Source organism: Bufo gargarizans, chromosome 4 (assembly GCF_014858855.1).
Source record: "Bufo gargarizans isolate SCDJY-AF-19 chromosome 4, ASM1485885v1, whole genome shotgun sequence".
Classification (NCBI taxonomy): domain Eukaryota; kingdom Metazoa; phylum Chordata; class Amphibia; order Anura; family Bufonidae; genus Bufo; species Bufo gargarizans.
In genome coordinates this window covers 312,564,200-312,583,631 of record NC_058083.1, presented here as the reverse complement: position 1 = coordinate 312,583,631, position 19,432 = coordinate 312,564,200, and the positions used below count along the sequence as shown (strand labels likewise).

At 40.0% G+C, this 19,432-nt stretch overlaps 1 protein-coding gene across 1 annotated transcript in view; it reads right to left on the bottom strand.

Moving 5' to 3' along the window:
* Positions 1-19,432, bottom strand: part of LAMA2 (laminin subunit alpha 2) — a 772,405-nt gene that overhangs the window by 331,473 nt on the left and 421,500 nt on the right. The window contains exons 22-24 of the mRNA XM_044291170.1: positions 18,777-19,013; positions 12,797-12,940; positions 8,991-9,170 (exon numbers count right to left, since the gene is read on the bottom strand). Coding sequence (XP_044147105.1) covers positions 8,991-9,170; positions 12,797-12,940; positions 18,777-19,013 — 561 coding nt within the window. The remainder of the gene's footprint in view (positions 1-8,990; positions 9,171-12,796; positions 12,941-18,776; positions 19,014-19,432) is intronic.

The window sequence follows — 19,432 nt, the reverse complement described above, 5'->3', positions numbered from 1 at the left end:
ATTTATTTAATTTTTAATTTAATTCATTTCCCTATCCACATTTGTTTGCAGGGGATTTACCTACATGTTGCTGCCTTTTGCAGCCCTCTAGCTCTTTCCTGGGCTGTTTTACAGCCTTTTTAGTGCCGAAAAGTTCGGGTCCCCATTGACTTCAATGGGGTTCGGGTTCGGGACGAAGTTCGGATCGGGTTCGGATCCCGAACCCGAACATTTCCGGGATGTTCGGCCGAACTTCTCGAACCCGAACATCCAGGTGTTCGCTCAACTCTACTCGTTAGTGCTGTAGCTGGGCGAGTTATTTAGTGTCCGTTCAAGCACATTTCTTGTTCTGGGTTGAAATACAATTCCCAATTTAGCAATTTCATAATTTAGTGGTTTCTGCTATATCAGAGCTATTTGAAATCTATCCCTAAAAGGGTAGATCATATTGAAGGTGCACATAGGGACATTCAGAATAACTTCACACACACCCGCTACTGTGTATTTCCAAGTCTAATTCTGTCACTAAACCCATACCTGTCACCCAGCGCCTAAATACTAGGCCTCAAATTTATATCCAGCTAAATCTGTCCTTAGTGCTGTAGCTGGGCGAGTTATTTAGTGTCCGTTCAAGCACATTTCTTGTTCTGGGTTGAAATACAATTCCCAATTTAGCAATTTCATAATTTAGTGGTTTCTGCTATATCAGAGCTATTTGAAATCTATCCCTAAAAGGGTATATAATATTCAAGGTGCACATTGGGTCATTCAGAATAACTTCACACACACCCGCTACTGTGTATTTCCAAGTCTAATTCTGTCACTAAACCCATACCTGTCACCCAGCGCCTAAATACTAGGCCTCAAATTTATATCCTGCTAAATCTCTCGTTAGTGCTGTAGCTGGGCGAGTTATTTAGTGTCCGTTCAAGCACATTTCTTGTTCTGGGTTGAAATACAATTCCCAATTTAGCAATTTCATAATTTAGTGGTTTCTGCTATATCAGAGCTATTTGAAATCTATCCCTAAAAGGGTATATAATATTCAAGGTGCACATTGGGTCATTCAGAATAACTTCACACACACCCGCTACTGTGTATTTCCAAGTCTAATTCTGTCACTAAACCCATACCTGTCACCCAGCGCCTAAATACTAGGCCTCAAATTTATATCCTGCTAAATCTCTCGTTAACGCTGTCCTGTTGTGGCTGGGAAAGTTATTTAGTGTCCGTCAAAGCACATTTTTTGTTCTGGGTTGAAATACAATTCCCAATTTAGCAATTTCATAATTTAGTGGTTTCTGCTATATCAGAGCTATTTGAAATCTATCCCTAAAAGGGTATATAATATTCAAGGTGCACATTGGGTCATTCAGAATAACTTCACACAGACCCGCTACTGTGTATTTCTAAGTCTAATTCTGTCACTAAACCCATACCTGTCACCCAGCGCCTAAATACTAGGCCTCAAATTTATATCCTGCTAAATCTCTCGTTAGTGCTGTAGCTGGGCGAGTTATTTAGTGTCCGTTCAAGCACATTTCTTGTTCTGGGTTGAAATACAATTCCCAATTTAGCAATTTCATAATTTAGTGGTTTCTGCTATATCAGAGCTATTTAAAATCTATCCCTAAAAGGGTAGATCATATTGAAGGTGCACATAGGGACATTCAGAATAACTTCACACACACCCGCTACTGTGTATTTCCAAGTCTAATTCTGTCACTAAACCCATACCTGTCACCCAGCGCCTAAATACTAGGCCTCAAATTTATATCCAGCTAAATCTGTCCTTAGTGCTGTAGCTGGGCGAGTTATTTAGTGTCCGTTCAAGCACATTTCTTGTTCTGGGTTGAAATACAATTCCCAATTTAGCAATTTCATAATTTAGTGGTTTCTGCTATATCAGAGCTATTTGAAATCTATCCCTAAAAGGGTATATAATATTCAAGGTGCACATTGGGTCATTCAGAATAACTTCACACACACCCGCTACTGTGTATTTCCAAGTCTAATTCTGTCACTAAACCCATACCTGTCACCCAGCGCCTAAATACTAGGCCTCAAATTTATATCCTGCTAAATCTCTCGTTAGTGCTGTAGCTGGGCGAGTTATTTAGTGTCCGTTCAAGCACATTTCTTGTTCTGGGTTGAAATACAATTCCCAATTTAGCAATTTCATAATTTAGTGGTTTCTGCTATATCAGAGCTATTTGAAATCTATCCCTAAAAGGGTATATAATATTCAAGGTGCACATTGGGTCATTCAGAATAACTTCACACACACCCGCTACTGTGTATTTCCAAGTCTAATTCTGTCACTAAACCCATACCTGTCACCCAGCGCCTAAATACTAGGCCTCAAATTTATATCCTGCTAAATCTCTCGTTAACGCTGTCCTGTTGTGGCTGGGAAATTTATTTAGTGTCCGTCAAAGCACATTTTTTGTTCTGGGTTGAAATACAATTCCCAATTTAGCAATTTCATAATTTAGTGGTTTCTGCTATATCAGAGCTATTTGAAATCTATCCCTAAAAGGGTATATAATATTCAAGGTGCACATTGGGTCATTCAGAATAACTTCACACACACACGCTTCTGTGCATTTCCAAGTCTAATTCTGTCACTAAACCCATACCTGTCACCCAGCGCCTAAATACTAGGCCTCAAATTTATATCCTGCTAAATCTCTCGTTAGTGCTGTAGCTGGGCGAGTTATTTAGTGTCCGTTCAAGCACAATTCTTGTTCTGGGTTGAAATACAATTCCCAATTTAGCAATTTCATAATTTAGTGGTTTCTGCTATATCAGAGCTATTTGAAATCTATCCCTAAAAGGGTATATAATATTCAAGGTGCACATTGGGTCATTCAGAATAACTTCACACACACACGCTTCTGTGCATTTCCAAGTCTAATTCTGTCACTAAACCCATACCTGTCACCCAGCGCCTAAATACTAGGCCTCAAATTTATATCCTGCTAAATCTCTCGTTAGTGCTGTAGCTGGGCGAGTTATTTAGTGTCCGTTCAAGCACATTTCTTGTTCTGGGTTGAAATACAATTCCCAATTTAGCAATTTCATAATTTAGTGGTTTCTGCTATATCAGAGCTATTTGAAATCTATCCCTAAAAGGGTATATAATATTCAAGGTGCACATTGGGTCATTCAGAATAACTTCACACACACACGCTTCTGTGCATTTCCAAGTCTAATTCTGTCACTAAATCCATACCGGTCACCCAGCGCCTAAATACTAGGCCTCAAATTTATATCCCGCTGAATTTGAATACAATACATTGGGCCAAATAATATATTTGTTGTTGTGGTGAACCATAACAATGAGAAAAACATCTAGTAAGGGACGCGGACGTGGACATGGTCGTGGACATGGTCGGACATGGTGGGTGACGTGAAGCCTCATTCTCTGCTATGACATGCAGACTGATTCTCTGCTGTCATGAAGCCAGATTGTCTGTTACGGGACCTCTCTGCTCTGCCTGTGTGCTAGGCCTAAATATATGCCAATGGACTGTTGCAGTGGTGGGTGACGTGAAGCCTCATTCTCTGCTATGACATGCAGACTGATTCTCTGCTGACATGAAGCCAGATTGTCTGTTACGGGACCTCTCTGCTCTGCCTGTGTGCTAGGCCTAAATATATGCCAATGGACTGTTGCAGTGGTGGGTGACGTGAAGCCTCATTCTCTGCTATGACATGCAGACTGATTCTCTGCTGACATGAAGACAGATTCTCTGTTACGGGACCTCCCTCCTCTGCCTGGGTGCTGGGCCTAAATATATGCCAATGGACTGTTGCAGTGGTGGCTGACATGAAGCCTGATTCTCTGCTATGACATGCAGACTAATTCTCTGCTGACATGAAGCCAGATTGTCTGTTACGGGACCTCTCTCCTCTGCCTGGGTGCTGGGCCTAAATTTATGACAATGGACTGTTGCAGTGGTGGCTGACGTGAAGCCTGATTCTCTGCTATGACATGCAGACTGATTCTCTGCTGACATGAAGCCAGATTGTCTGTTACGGGACCTCTCTGCTCTGCCTGTGTGCTAGGCCTAAATATATGCCAATGGACTGTTGCAGTGGTGGCTGACGTGAAGCCTCATTCTCTGCTATGACATGCAGACTGATTCTCTGCTGACATGAAGCCAGATTGTCTGTTACGGGACCTCTCTGCTCTGCCTGTGTGCTAGGCCTAAATATATGCCAATGGACTGTTGCAGTGGTGGGTGACGTGAAGCCTCATTCTCTGCTATGACATGCAGACTGATTCTCTGCTGACATGAAGCCAGATTGTCTGTTACGGGACCTCTCTCCTCTGCCTGTGTGCTAGGCCTAAATATATGCCAATGGACTGTTGCAGTGGTGGCTGACGTGAAGCCTCATTCTCTGCTATGACATGCAGACTAATTCTCTGCTGACATGAAGCCAGATTGTCTGTTACGGGACCTCTCTCCTCTGCCTGGGTGCTGGGCCTAAATTTATGACAATGGACTGTTGCAGTGGTGGCTGACTTGAAGCCTGATTCTCTGCTATGACATGCAGACTGATTCTCTGCTGACATGAAGCCAGATCCTCTGTTACGGGACCTCTCTCCTCTGCCTGTGTGTGTGCTGGGCCTAAATATATGCCAATGGACTGTTGCAGTGGTGGCTGACGTGAAGCCTCATTCTCTGCTATGACATGCAGACTGATTCTCTGCTGACATGAAGCCAGATTCTCTGTTACGGGACCTCTCTCCTCTGCCTGTGTGTGTGCTGGGCCTAAATATATGCCAATGGACTGTTGCAGTGGTGGCTGACGTGAAGCCTCATTCTCTGCTATGACATGCAGACTAATTCTCTGCTGACATGAAGACAGATTCTCTGTTACGGGACCTCCCTCCTCTGCCTGGGTGCTGGGCCTAAATATATGCCAATGGACTGTTGCAGTGGTGGCTGACGTGAAGCCTCATTCTCTGCTATGACATGCAGACTAATTCTCTGCTGACATGAAGACAGATTCTCTGTTACGGGACCTCTCTCCTCTGCCTGGGTGCCGGGGCCTAAATATCTGAGAATGGACTGTTCCAGTGGTGGTTTCAAAGGAAAGGACCGGCACTTCGCTGATGTAGATCACAATGTAGATTTATTCAGTCACATATTCAAAATGGCATAGTGACGCGTTTCAGCACAGATGTGCTTTCATCAGACTGCATAAAACATCTTACACTCCAGCTATTTATACATAAATGAAACACAAAGGAACTGACATCATCAAAGAAGCTCCGCCTCCCTCATTAAATAAAATTCGCATATCAAATAATCGCAATGAAAAATTCGCATTGAAAAATTCGCAATTGAAAATTCGCAACTGAAAATTCGCAATTGAAAATTGAAAATTCGCAATTGAAAATTCGCAACTAAAAATTCGCAACTGAAAATTCGCAATTGAAAATTCGCAAAAAACATATCCACTCTATACTGGCGAAGATTTTCAGTCACATAGTCCATTCTTGCAGTGATTAATCACGCTGAAGAAAAAAAGAAATATATTTATCAGATTGCATAAGGCCGAATGCCTTATAGGAAGCAGGACACATTGTACTCACGATTGAGGCCCCTGGGCTCCATTGTCTGAAGACGATGGATCCAGTAAGCCTCCCTTTTCAATAACAATTTATTTCTGTCACCCCCTCGACGGGGTAATGATACACCTTCAATAATCTGATACCTCAACTGCGAGATGTTGTGTTTTTTATCATAAAAATGAAGGGGTATTGGGAGTAATAAATTCTGTTTACGGATAGTAGATTTGTGTTTACTTAGTCTGTCCTTCATTCTCATTGAGGTTTCCCCCACATATAGTAATCCACATGGACATTTAAGAATGTAAACCACAAATCTACTATCACAAGTGAACGTGCCCCTTATTGGAATATTTTCACCTGAGTGAGGGTGGGAGAAACATGAACCCTTTATAACGCTGGAACAATTGACACAGTTTAAACAAGGAAAAGTGCCCCGTCTAGGTGTAGATAAAGTACTCTGTCCTCTTTCTATTTTATTACTTCCCACATCCGCCCGGACTATTTTATCCCTAATATTTTCTGCCCGTTTATAGCATATCATGGGTGGCCTCTGGAACTCTCCTATCCGTGGATAGGACTTAGATAATATGTGCCAATGTTGATTAACAATAGTCCTAAGGCGCTGGGACCAGGGATGGTATTTAATCACTAAGGGGATCCTTGTTTCTTTCTTAGTTCTATCTGGTGGTGTAATCTCAGCTTTATTACGCTGTATTTTCAATAGATCAGGGGGGTAGCCTCGCTCTCTAAATTTATTGGTCATATCGTCTAATCTTGTTTGACACATATCCCTATCACTAACGATCCGTCTAACCCTCTGGTATTGCCGCCCTGCTTCTTACTAGAATTGTTCCAGTGGTGGGTGACGGGAAGCCAGATTCTCTGCTATGGAACCTCTCTCCAATTGATTTTGGTTAATTTTTATTTATTTAATTTTTATTTTAATTCATTTCCCTATCCACATTTGTTTGCAGGGGATTTACCTACATGTTGCTGCCTTTTGCAGCCCTCTAGCTCTTTCCTGGGCTGTTTTACAGCCTTTTTAGTGCCGAAAAGTTCGGGTCCCCATTGACTTCAATGGGGTTCGGGTTCGGGACGAAGTTCGGATCGGGTTCGGATCCCGAACCCGAACATTTCCGGGATGTTCGGCCGAACTTCTCGAACCCGAACATCCAGGTGTTCGCTCAACTCTAGTTAGAATGCAAACTGATCTGTTTTGGACCGCTTGTGAGAGCCCTGAATGGATCTCACAAACGGAAAGCCAAAACGCGAGTGTGAAAGTAGCCTTAGTGATGTCAGTGACTGCAGTGACTGCAACATATATGGCTATGGTTCAATGGATGGCGTCCAGTGGTAATAAAGAGGCTGCTTATAAACACACTGCACTTTCAGTTTTTTTAAAATAGAAAAATTGTCCCTTTTTAGTGGAAGATGCCTTCTTGAATGCCTTCTGAACTGTAAAATAGGGACTGTCATTTTGTGTGATTCATGTGAGATAAATCCCCAAAAACTCTGATTCATTGGAAACCAAATGAAAACAAATTCAATTCTTTTAGAATCAATTCACACATCTTTAGTTATATTCAATTAAAAAATAAATAAATATAATAAACATAAACATAGTAAGGCTGAATAAAAACTCAGGTCAGTTCAATGTATAATCCTACGGTGTTGATCCAACAATTTAGACAAATGTTAATATGTTTATGGATTGTTATTAAAAAGTAAAAAAATAAATAAATCTTTCATTTTGACCAACTGGAATAATAAAACAGCATAAATACAAGTGTGAAACATTTAGGAATCCGGATAAATAAAGGAAACACATTGCACAATGATGATTACCAACATGCTAAATTATTCGTAAATAATATCACTAAAATGTTCTTACAATTGACAAACAGCAAATTAATTTCACTTTCTTCTTCAGCACAAAGATACCAGTTGTCTTTGTTATAACCTATGAGAATGTTTCCCTAAACAATATCTCAGCATCCTCGAACAATTTGTAATATTGCAAGAATCAAAAGACTAATCTCCTCTTTTCAAATAGATGATAGAAAAACATTTTAATTTCAAACATTTTACCCATAGGCAGAACCGTCAAACCCCCCCTTTTATTAAATTACACATTTGATGTGATTAATGAAACCTTGAAGCTGTAGGGAAAACACACAAAGCAAAAATAAAATGTAATTTATATTCCAAGCAAGTTATATTAAAATGAAACATAGCGGGGCACATTCTAAATATCGATTGTGTTCCCTCCATAAGGACAAACAGACACAGTGTAATATACATTACAAACAAGTCACGTCTATTCTACATCTTATCAGAGTGGTTCAGGTGGATCTGATCTCACGCATGCGCCATAGTCTGCACTATAGGTGGCTGCGCAGTGCATCTGCCTCTGCTTCCCCAGCAGCTCAGGTGCATACACACCAACGACATCAACCTCCTCCTGAATAAAGTGCCTCTTCTTCTAGGTCAGTGACGGCTAACCTCCGACACTCCAGCTGTGGTAAAACTATGACTCCCAGCATGCTCTACTCATTTCTATGGTGTTCTGAGAACAGCCAAGCAAGTGTGCATCTTGGGAGTTGTAGTTTTATCACAACTGGGGTGCCGAAGGTTAGCCATCACTGTTCTAGGAAGAGGATGACCTTAACACATGAGCAGCAATCATCTGCTGGGCAAGCAAAGACAGATGTACTACTCATGCACCGATAATGTAGTCTATGTTATAGGCATGAGGTTACAGAGCCAAGAAGAATTGCTTGGCCCTGTCAATCAAGTGGACAGTGGGATTGGCTCTAAGTGTAGAGTAGATAGGCTCTGGGGCTCCGAGGGGCTAATTTACATAATCATGAAAAAAAATCTCAGGAATTGTGCGATGGAGGAACATAAATGAGCTATTGCTTTTATGCAGGACTAACCTTACAAGGTATTATGCATAGTTTAATAGGGTTCATCATGTTGACAAATGTTCTTTGAAGGGGTGTTTCCACCTTTGACATTTATGGGAAATCCACGGGAAATGCCAAAAATGGCCTTTAGATATTGGCCTCACCTATCTCTGGAATATGCGTTCTCTTAACACTGACAAGACACCTACTTTGACTAAAAAGAGAGGTGGCCCGGATTAGAGAAACAAGCTTCATGTGCTACGCTATTGCCATAATTCCCATATAATTAAATGAATTGTAACATCTGAGGCAGTACTTCAAGCACACATACAGTATTTAGAATTCACAGTTGTTCAAAAATTAATATGTGACCCACGTTATTGTAGTTGCAATAGGAATTTACAAAGCATTACCATTCACATTAAATAAAAGTGGAAGAAAAATTTTGAGAACAAAAGGCTATTAATTAATCTGGTAGTATACAGAAGTAGATAGTTATAAGCTTTTATATTATTTACCTTTCTACCTTCAAATTGTTCTGGTAGTTTCCAATAAAATGGTTCAGAATGGAGGTCTTGCTTCACTTGATCAATAAGAGCAATGATCTCTGGATGCTGGAAAAATACCCCTTTTGTAGTCTGGTGCTGCAAGGTGAAGTCTGTCAATTCTAATACCATCTGATCGGGCTTTAAAGATTGCTTAAAAAATTAGAGAGAGAATATGATTTTAAAGAAAAGACTGATGACAATGGTAGATACTAGATATCAAGTAGACATTTAGAAATAAAAAAATGACCAACAAACTAGATTAAGAAAAATATATATTTTTTTCTACCTATTGACTGGAATCAGAGCTTTGAAATGGTAAAAAAAGAAAATAAATAATAATAATTTAATAATATAAAGCTGAGTGTATGTATGCTAAAGGAATCCGCACCGTCACATTTGCGATCACCAAATTTTGCACAGCTGACTCCTGTGACCCAGGGAACATCATAGACCATGTTTTGCGTGGACATTTTCACCCCGCGCTATCCAATTATTTGCCAAAAAATACACTTAGTAACCTAACCGCCAAACTACAGGGACCATTTTCTCTTGGCTGTTGTGGCAGTTAGCGTAGATATTCATTAGGTTGCATATAGCAACCAATCACAGCTCAGCTTCTATTTTGCTACAGGTTAATAATATGAGCTCTGATTGGTTGCTATAGGCAATGAAGGACATTCTTAGTATAAGACAGCTTATGTGTGAGTTAATATGATTTTGATTGCGACGCTTAGCCAACGTTGTTGTAGACGCTGATGTAACTCACATGACCTTAAGTGTAAACTAATTCTGTGGAATTTTATATACTGTCAAGGAAAGACAATAATGCCCCGTAAGAAAATGAATTAGATTGGATGATTGTCAGGCCGCTGTGGAGGTCACTGTTAAAGGGGTGAGCACTGTGGAGGTCACTGTTAAGGGGGAGGGGGACTGTGGAGGCCACTATTAAATGGGCAGCTGCTGTGGAGGTCACTGTTAAAGGGGTTTACCCATCTCAGACAATGGGGGCATATCACTAGGATATGCTCCCATTGTCTGATAGGTGCAGGTCCTGCTGGGACCCACACCTACAATGAGAACGGAGCAAGGAAATGAATGGAGGGTGCATGCACAGCCGCCCTCCGTTAATTTCTTTGGGGCTGCCGAAAATAGTCTGCACCATAGAAATGAATGGGAGCATTCATATTCATGGTGGTGGATAGACCCCGGGAAATCCAGGGTGCTCCAGCCACAGCGCTCCCCGCTTCATTCTCAATGTAGGTGTGGGTCCCAGCGGCGGAACCTGCACCTATCAGACAATGGGGGCATATCCTCATGATATGCCTCCATTGTCTGAGATGGGAATACCCCTTTAAGGCAGCAGGGTACCATGAGGTCACTGTTAAGGGAGCGGGTAATGTGGCAGTCACTGTTAAAGGGGCAGGCTCTGGGAAGGTCTCTGCTAAGGTGCAGGGAATTGTTGAGGTCATAGTTAAGAGGACTGTCCCTTTTGGAGGCCACTGTTAGTGGGTGGGATGCTGTAGAGATCACTGTTAAAGGGACAGGCCCCTGTGGAGGTCACTGTCAAGTGGTTGAGGTGCTGTGGAACTCACTGTTAAAGGGGCAGGCTGCTGTAAAGGTCAAAGTTAAGGGGGTGGGCTGCTGTGGAGGCCACATTTTATGGAGGTGGGGCACTGTGGGGGGTCAGTGTTAACGGGACGGGGTGCTGTAGAGGTCATGTTATGGGGGGATGTTGTTGATTTCTTTTACCGACACACACAAACATTCAATTAAATAGATTAAATATATCTGTGTGAAGCCAGGTCATTCTGCCAATATATATATACAGTACAGACCAAAAGTTTGGACACACCTTCTCATTCAAAGAGTTTTCTTTATTTTCATGACTATGAAAATTGTAGATTCACACTGAAGGCATCAAAACTATGAATTAACACATGTGGAATTATATACATAACAAAAAAAAGTGTGAAACAACTGAAAATATGTCATATTCTAGGCTCTTTAAAGTAGCCACCTTTTGCTTTGATTACTGCTATGCACACTCTTGGCATTCTCTTGACGAGCTTCAAGAGGTAGTCACCAGAAATGGTCTTCCAACAGTCTTGAAGGAGTTCCCAGAGATGCTTAGCACTTGTTGGCCCCTTTGCCTTCACTCTGCGGTCCAGCTCACCCCAAACTATCTTGAATGGGTTCAGGTCCGGTGACTGTGGAGGACAGGTCATCTGGCGCAGCACCCCATCACTCTCCTTCATGGTAAAATAGCCCTTACACAGCCTGGAAGTGTGTTTAGGGTCATTGTCCTGTTGAAAAATAAATGATGGTCCAACTAAACGCAAATCGGATGGAATAGCATGCCGCTGCAAGATGCTCTGGTAGCCATGCTAGTTCAGTATGCCTTTAATTTTGAATAAATCCCCAACAGTGTCACCAGCAAAGCACCCCCACACCATTACACCTCCTCCTCCATGCTTCACGGTGGGAACCAGGCATGTAGAGTCCATCCGTTCACCTTTTCTGCGTCGCACAAAGACACAGTGGTTGGAACCAAAGATCTCAAATTTGGACTCATCAGACCAAAGCACAGATTTCCACTGGTTTAATGTCCATTCCTTGTGTTCTTTAGCCAAAACAAGTCTCTTCTGCTTGTTGCCTGTCCTTAGCAGTGGTTTCCTAGCCTGATTCACACAGTCTCCTCTTAACAGTTGTTCTCGAGAAGTGTCTGCTGCTAGAACTCTGTGTGGCATTGACATGGTCTCTAATCTTAGCTGCTGTTAACCTGCGATTTCTGAGGCTGGTGACTCGGATGAACTTATCCTCCGCAGCAGAGGTGACTCTTGGTCTTCCTTTCCTGGGGTGGTCCGCATGTTAGCCAGTTTCTTTGTAGCACTTGATGGTTTTTGTGACTGCACTTGGGGACACTTTCAAAGTTTTCCCAATTTTTTGGACTGACTGACCTTCATTTCTTAAAGTAATGATGGCCACTCATTTTTCTTTACTTAGCTGCTTTTTTCTTGCCATAATACAAATTCTAACAGTCTATTCAGTAGGACTATCAGCTGTGTATCCACCTGACTTCTCCACAACGCAACTAATGGTCCCAAGCCCATTTATAAGGCAAGAAATCCCACTTATTAAACCTGACAGGGCACACCTATGAACTGAAAACCATTTCAGGTGACTACCTCTTGAAGCTCATCAAGAGAATGCCAAGAGTGTGCAAAGCAGTAATCAAAGCAAAAGGTGTCTACTTTGAAGAACCTAGACTATGACATATTTTCAGTTGTTTCACACTTTTTTGTTTTGTATATAATTCCACATGTGTTAATTCATAGTTTTGATGCCTTCAGTGTAAATCTACAATTCTCATAGTCATGAAAATAAAGAAAACTCTTTGAATGAGAAGGTGTGTCCAAACTTTTGGTCTGTACTGTATATAAATAGTATTCTAACTTTGCACAAATATATATATATATATATATATATATATTTGCAACCTTCCAACTATACATTTCACAATATAATCACACTTTGTATTGTGAAATGTATAGAACCATATAAGCACCGTTTTCCACTGCACAATGATAGGTAGCTCATTTTAAAAGTCTCTTGTCATCCTCTAATAACTGGTGCTGAGTAGACAAATTGCAAAATAAGAAGTCAAAAGAATACACTGAATGTTTTGGCATGTATTAGCTGCTTCAGCATGTTTTACTAAAATACACCAGCAGGAGCCCACATTACAGTATTATATGGCTCAATAGCTTCCTACTCACCCACATTCGGATCAGTCCATCTGCTTCTGCACACTGGGTAGTCAGGCCAAAGCAGTAACAGCTGCTACAACCAAGTGGATTCCCTATGTGAAGTCCAAAAGTGCTGGGTTTGCATCTGTCACAGTGGACCCCTTCCACGTTTGTCTGCAAGAAACATACTTCACAATTTGAGTGGATTTAAACTGATGCTTTGTTTAGCAAGCAACCTTAATGTTTTGCAATGAGAGTTTAGTATAGGCAAGCACATGAAGCCATATTTTAATGCTGCTGTATTACTCATAAAAGCTTAATAGCAAGTCAAGGAGACTCTGACTCAACTATAAAGGGTTGTTCCATCTAGAATGACACCAGCCCAGTGATCAGCTAACCACTGCAGGTCTGATCTTTCTCTAATTCTAGTTGGATGTTCATCAGTTTGTAGAATGATGCTATGTGTTTGCATCAAGTCTACCAGAGAGAAGCTGTTCCAAGGAAATAATGTCCATATGCTTCATTTGCAGTATTACTTGACGTAGCTGAATCACGTCTACCAGAGAAGAACTGTTTCAAGGATGTGATGTCCATGTGCCTTTATTTGTTGAATTACTTGACATGGTTGCTTTAAGTGTACCAGAGAAGATATGTTCTAAATCTATGATGTACATATGCCTTCTTGCGTATTTAGGGTTATTGTCTGGTTAGAAGACCAATCCATCAATAATGTCAAGCCAAATTTAGTGGAAAATTGTAAAATGTTTAAATGCCTGTTTAGCCTTTTCTGTTCCTTAGGGTATAGTTAGCAACATATGCAAGGTGGCACTAGTATGAAGGTACTATCTGACTACAATATCGATATAGTCTGCCATGAGCACTATTATTTGGACTATTTGTGTCACAAACTATACCGGTATACTTACACTTTTCTTCCTACAATTAATATGCATGAAGAAACACCTGAACAAATAGCATGTAGTAACACGACAATGCTACCTCTGCAGGCACATGCACAGATTTTCCTATTGAGTTATGTTAGGCAGCAAAGAACATTAGCACTTGGTCTTTAAGGCAGGTCTGATCTCATAGAAGTGATGAACAATGTTTAGCCTTATGTATTGCAGGCTGATGTACCCAATACATACAAATATATCAGAATCACCAGGAATATAAAGTTTGCTCAGTTCTAGGACATTGTGTACTGTTTTCTTTATATATTATATTCCTTTCAGCAGTGATGTTAAATTAGTTTTACAAGGGTAACTTGTAATGACCCTTTTCGATGTCTGAGAGTTAGTCTGTATCCTGTACATGCATATAGATGAGAAAATTGGACAGATCAAATTAGAGGAATATGTTTAATAAAATGAAATTCTCTGAAAGCATGTTATTAAGCAGTATGCTGATTATTTGACATACTAATGGGGGTCATCAGTATCCTAATTTTCTAGTGTGCAGGGCCTTAGATTTGTGATATGAGGTTAATTTAACTGTAAATCAACTGTAAAGCAACTATTCTAAATGTAAGCCATTTACAGGTTTCAATTACTAGAGAATGGATACCAAAGTCTCAAGAATTGAGTCACAATGAATAAACAAACGAAATAATAAATGACTGAATGAATAAATGCTCAATTAGTAAAGTATTAGACTCACCATGAATATCAGCGTTAGACTTTATTACATATAACTTACTAAGAAGGAGACAAGGCTCTGTTCATATCTCATTCAGGGTATGCGTCAAAGGTGTACACTGAGTATATTCTACAACATATATGCCTCCGAACTTATATTTGATGCAAAAGGAGCCTATAGGAGCAATTAGGGTGTTGCCCTTTCTCCTAGAGGCTCTGTTCTCCCTCCTCTGACCATGCCCTCATCATGTCGATTGACAGGACCAGGTAGTCTTCACCTCACCCTGTTTGGCCCTGTCAATCAACATGATGAGGGTGCAGTCAGAGGAGGGAGAAAAGAGCTCCTAGGAGTAGGGGCAACACCCCCATTGCTACTATAGGCTTATTTGCATAAAATAAAAGTATATTTTTCAAAAAAACAAAGACATAAAAAGAAGGGACAAAGACTGTTAGCGTCAGCTGACATTAGCACATGTCTAAAGCCAGCGATATTCCTGATAACAGATGCCCTTTGTATAATGTAATATTATACAAAATATAAGCAATTTAAGATGTATTGTGCATTTAGAGACCATGCTAATATCTAGGAGAAGAATTGTGCTCAGTGCTGAAGGTTCAGTGCAATGTCATAAGCATCACTGTATGTGCTAGGATTTCTATTTAACATCATATTCAGAAGCCACCTTATCACAATGTCACAGACGGTGATGTGATGGAATCTCTCCAGTCTGCGTCACACAGTACTTCAAACCTGCCAAAATCCACCGTTCTTCCTTTTATCCATGTAATATATAGGTTTCTCGTTATACTACATGCTTATCAACTTGTCTGGTGAGTCATGAATGCAATGTGTATTAAAATAGATGATAACAATACATGAGTTCCTTCATGTTCTCAAGAAGTAGATGCATGAAAGACATCGGTTACTTGACATAAATTCTTGTGGTAATCCAGTGACAATTCTGGATATAAAAGAGAATCTTTCATATCAATGTTTACCTTCCATGAGATATAAAATTCTCTTTATAAAATGTTGGATGCAACGTTTTATTATCAGTATGTGAAAATACTATAAAAACAGTCAACTGCAGATAAAACAGATCTTCAATCATAACAACGGAAAAGGTCAGTCCAGTACAAAAGATATTCAATCATAATGGGCCCAGAACTGAATAAACTATTTTACCATAAGAATTTGCTAGGCAATGTTTTATATGAACTATGGCAACATAATATTCTATTGTTTTCATACAGTAAATGAATTCCCAATTGCTATAAGCCAATGGGAAATGAATGCAAAATAAAATAGTGTTTCCTATTCATATCAAAATTGAAAATGGTAATCTGCGGCAAATTGAAGCATGTACACAGTTAACATTCAGTGATCCTAATGGAAAATGCAAGTAGTGTTCATAAGGTAACATAATTCATCCGTCTGGCCTGTATCCAAATTATAGCTGTGTGGCGAAACCATTATAAAAAAGCATTAACTTGTACGTTGTTTCTGACAGACTTGTAAAATCTGCATGCAAATATCTTTCCTTTAGGTAATGTAATATACTTAATGGAGGAAATTCATCTCAGAATCCCTCTGTGCTGGTTAATGATAATTATTTCACATTGCAAAATCTCTCTCACATTTTTCTACCTTATACAACTTTTATGTAGTCTGTTCTTAAATCTATATGGCAGGCGGAAACTGGGGCATGTGAATACGTTGTCACAGCTATAACTGGTGATGGCTATCTTTTTAGTATCAAAGCTAACATATGGTCATATTAGATTTATTATTGCTACAACCAGCCCAGAAATATAGGATGGATAGATATAGATAAAATTTGAAAATGAAGACGCAGCACACTTGCTTGGTTGGGTGCAAAATCAGGCCAGTCTGAACCAGCACCATGGTCCCATTCAATAAGACAAAAAAAGGCCAACAGCAAGCTATGAGAAAGACCGCAACAAGCGGTTGAAATGTCGCTGCTACATGACACTGGGTGAATAAAAACCGCACGTGTTCTTTTGATCTCAATGGTGTGCTGCTGGCCTTTTTTCGTCTTATAGATATAGATAGATAGACGAAAATGAGGGAGGAGATGTATCTATCTCATATCTATCTACCACCCTACTCATGCTCTCCGTTCTGTTAGTGACCTAAGATTAAAATCCACCATAATTTGTACCTTTCCTGTCTTCAAGACATTTCTCGAGCTGCACCTACTCTCAGGAATACTCTGCCCCAAAATATCAGGTCAATTCACAACTTCTCCACATTCAAACGTGCCTTAAAAACACATATTTTCAGGCAGGCTTATCAAGCTACAGTGGATATAAAAAGTCTACACATCCCTGGTAAAATGTCAGGTTTTTGTGATGAAAAAAATTAGACAAAGATAAATCATTTCAGAACTTTTTCCACTTTTAATGTGACCGATAAACTATATCACTCAATTGAAAAACAAACTGAAATTTTTTAGGTGGAGGGAAGAAAACAAAAAAACTTAAATAATGTGGTTGCATAAGTGGGCACACCCTCTTATAACTGGGGGTGTAGCTGTGTTCAGAATTAAGCAATCACATTCAAAATTATGTTAAATAGGAGTCAGCATACACCTGCCATCATTTAAAGTGCCTCTGATTAACCCCAAATAAAGTTCAACTGCTCTAGTTGGTTATTCCTGAAATTTTCTTAGTCACATCCCACAGCAAAAGCCATGGTCCACAGAGAGCTTCTAAAGCATCAGAGGGATCTCATTGTTCAAAGGTATCAGTCAGGAGAAGGGTAATAAAAAATTTCCAAGGCATTAGATATACCATGGAACACAGTGAAGACAGTCATCATCTAGTGGAGAAAATATGACACAACAGTGACATTACCAAGAACTGGACGTCCCTCCAAAATTGATGAAAAGACGAGAAGAAAATTGGTCTAGGAGGCTACCAAGAGGCCTACAGCAACATTAAAGGAGCTGCAGGAATATCTGGCAAGTACTGGCTGTGTGGTACATGTGACAACATCTCCTGTATTCTTCATATGTCTGGGCTATGGGGTAGAGTGGCAAGATGAAAGCCTTTTCTTACGAAGAAAAACATTCAAGACAGGCTACATTTTGCAAAAACACATCTGAAGTCTCCCAAAAGGATGTGGGAAAAGGTGTTATGGTCTGATGAAACCAAGGTTGAACTTTTTGGCCATAATTCCAAAAGATATGTTTGGTGCAAAAGCAACACTGCACATCACTAAAAGAACACCATACCCACAGTGAAGCATGGTGGGGGCAGCATCATGCTTTGGGGCTGTTTTTCTTTAGCTGGAACTGAAGCCCAGACCTGAAACCTGAGCCCAGACCTGAATACGATTGAAAATCTGTGCGGTGATCTGAAGAGGGCTGTGCACAGGAGATGCCCTCGCAATCTGACAGATTTGGAGTGTTTTTACAAAGAAGAGTGGGCAAATCTTGCCAAGTCAAAATGTGCCATGCTGATAGACTCATACCCAAAAAGTCTGAGTGCTGTAGTAAAATCTAAATGTGCTCCAACAAAGTATTAGTTTAAGGGTGTGCACACTTATGCAACCATATTATTTTATTTTTAGATTTTTTCTTCCCTCTACCTAAAAGATTTCAGTTTGCTTTTCAATTGAGTGGTACAGTTTATACGTCACATTAAAGGTGAAAAAAGTTCTGAAATGATTTATCTTTGTCTCATTTTTTACATCACAGAAACCTGACATTTTACCAGGGATGTGTAGACTTTTTATATCCACTGTAGCTTGATAAGCCTGCCTGAAAATATGTGTTTTTAAGGCATGTTTGAATGTGGAGAAGTTGTGAATTGACCTGATATTTTGGGGCAGAGTATTCCTGAGAGTAGGTGCAGCTCGGGGTGTGTAGACTTTTTATATCCACTTTATCTAAAATGACTATTCCCCGAGTAAACCTCTCCCCCACCAACTCCTTTGTCCTAAACTCAATCTTCTAACAGTCCCACACCCGAAGCAGATTGGCCTTCACCACAGTTTTCTGTACAATGTCTTGCATACTGCTTATCATAATCAACTACCTTATGTGTCACCCCCAATTCCTCATAGATTGTAAGCTCTTGTGAGCAGGGCCCTGACTCCTAGTGTTTCATTTGTTATATTAGCCAGTTATGTTGTGATTTATTTTGTTTTGTACATGAGCTGTCGGAATTTGTAAATCGCTGCACAATATGGTGGCGCTATATAAATAAATATTATTATTAGATAGATAGATTAATAGATAGACAGATAGGATCCAGGTAAATAGCTACATATGAGATAGATAGATAGATAGATAGATATGGAATACATAAATAAGAGATAGATATTACTTTTATTGCTCATGACTTACCTTACAGCTGCACTGTCCTGTCTCTTCAGCACAAGAACATTTTTCGATTTCATGATCACAGCTCTCAGGTTTACTTCCAGCTAAAGTGCAATCACAGTTAACACAATGGGGATAATTGCGGTATCCTACTCTACAACTAGTGCACTTGTCTCCTGAGAAATTTGGACGGCAGAAACAGCAACCTGTATCTGCATTACATTGTGTGCTCAGAGATCCTGGACCACCACAGTCACAAGCCTGAAGGAATAGAACACATACAAATATTGTCATTAATATACTATAAGAGTTGGCATTTAGAATAATACATTTAAGAACCTTGTGAAAGATTCTTTCTGATGACATCTACAGTTATAATAATAATAATAATAATAATAATGCATAGTACTAATATTTGATAGAAAACCATAAGATAGAGTACATAAACAGGGTCAACCTTTGCTAAATCTACCATTTTGCTTCTTGGCCATATAGTTTTACCATAAAGAGGTTTCCAGAATTTTGATATTTATGGTCTATCCCCAGAATAGGTTCAGTATCAGATCAGCGGGGGTCCGACACCCCACACCCCTGCAGATCAGCTGCCGGAAGTTGGTGCAGGAACTACACAGCTTTGTGAATTGTGTAGTTGATGCTGCTGGTAATTGCAGTGATGCTCT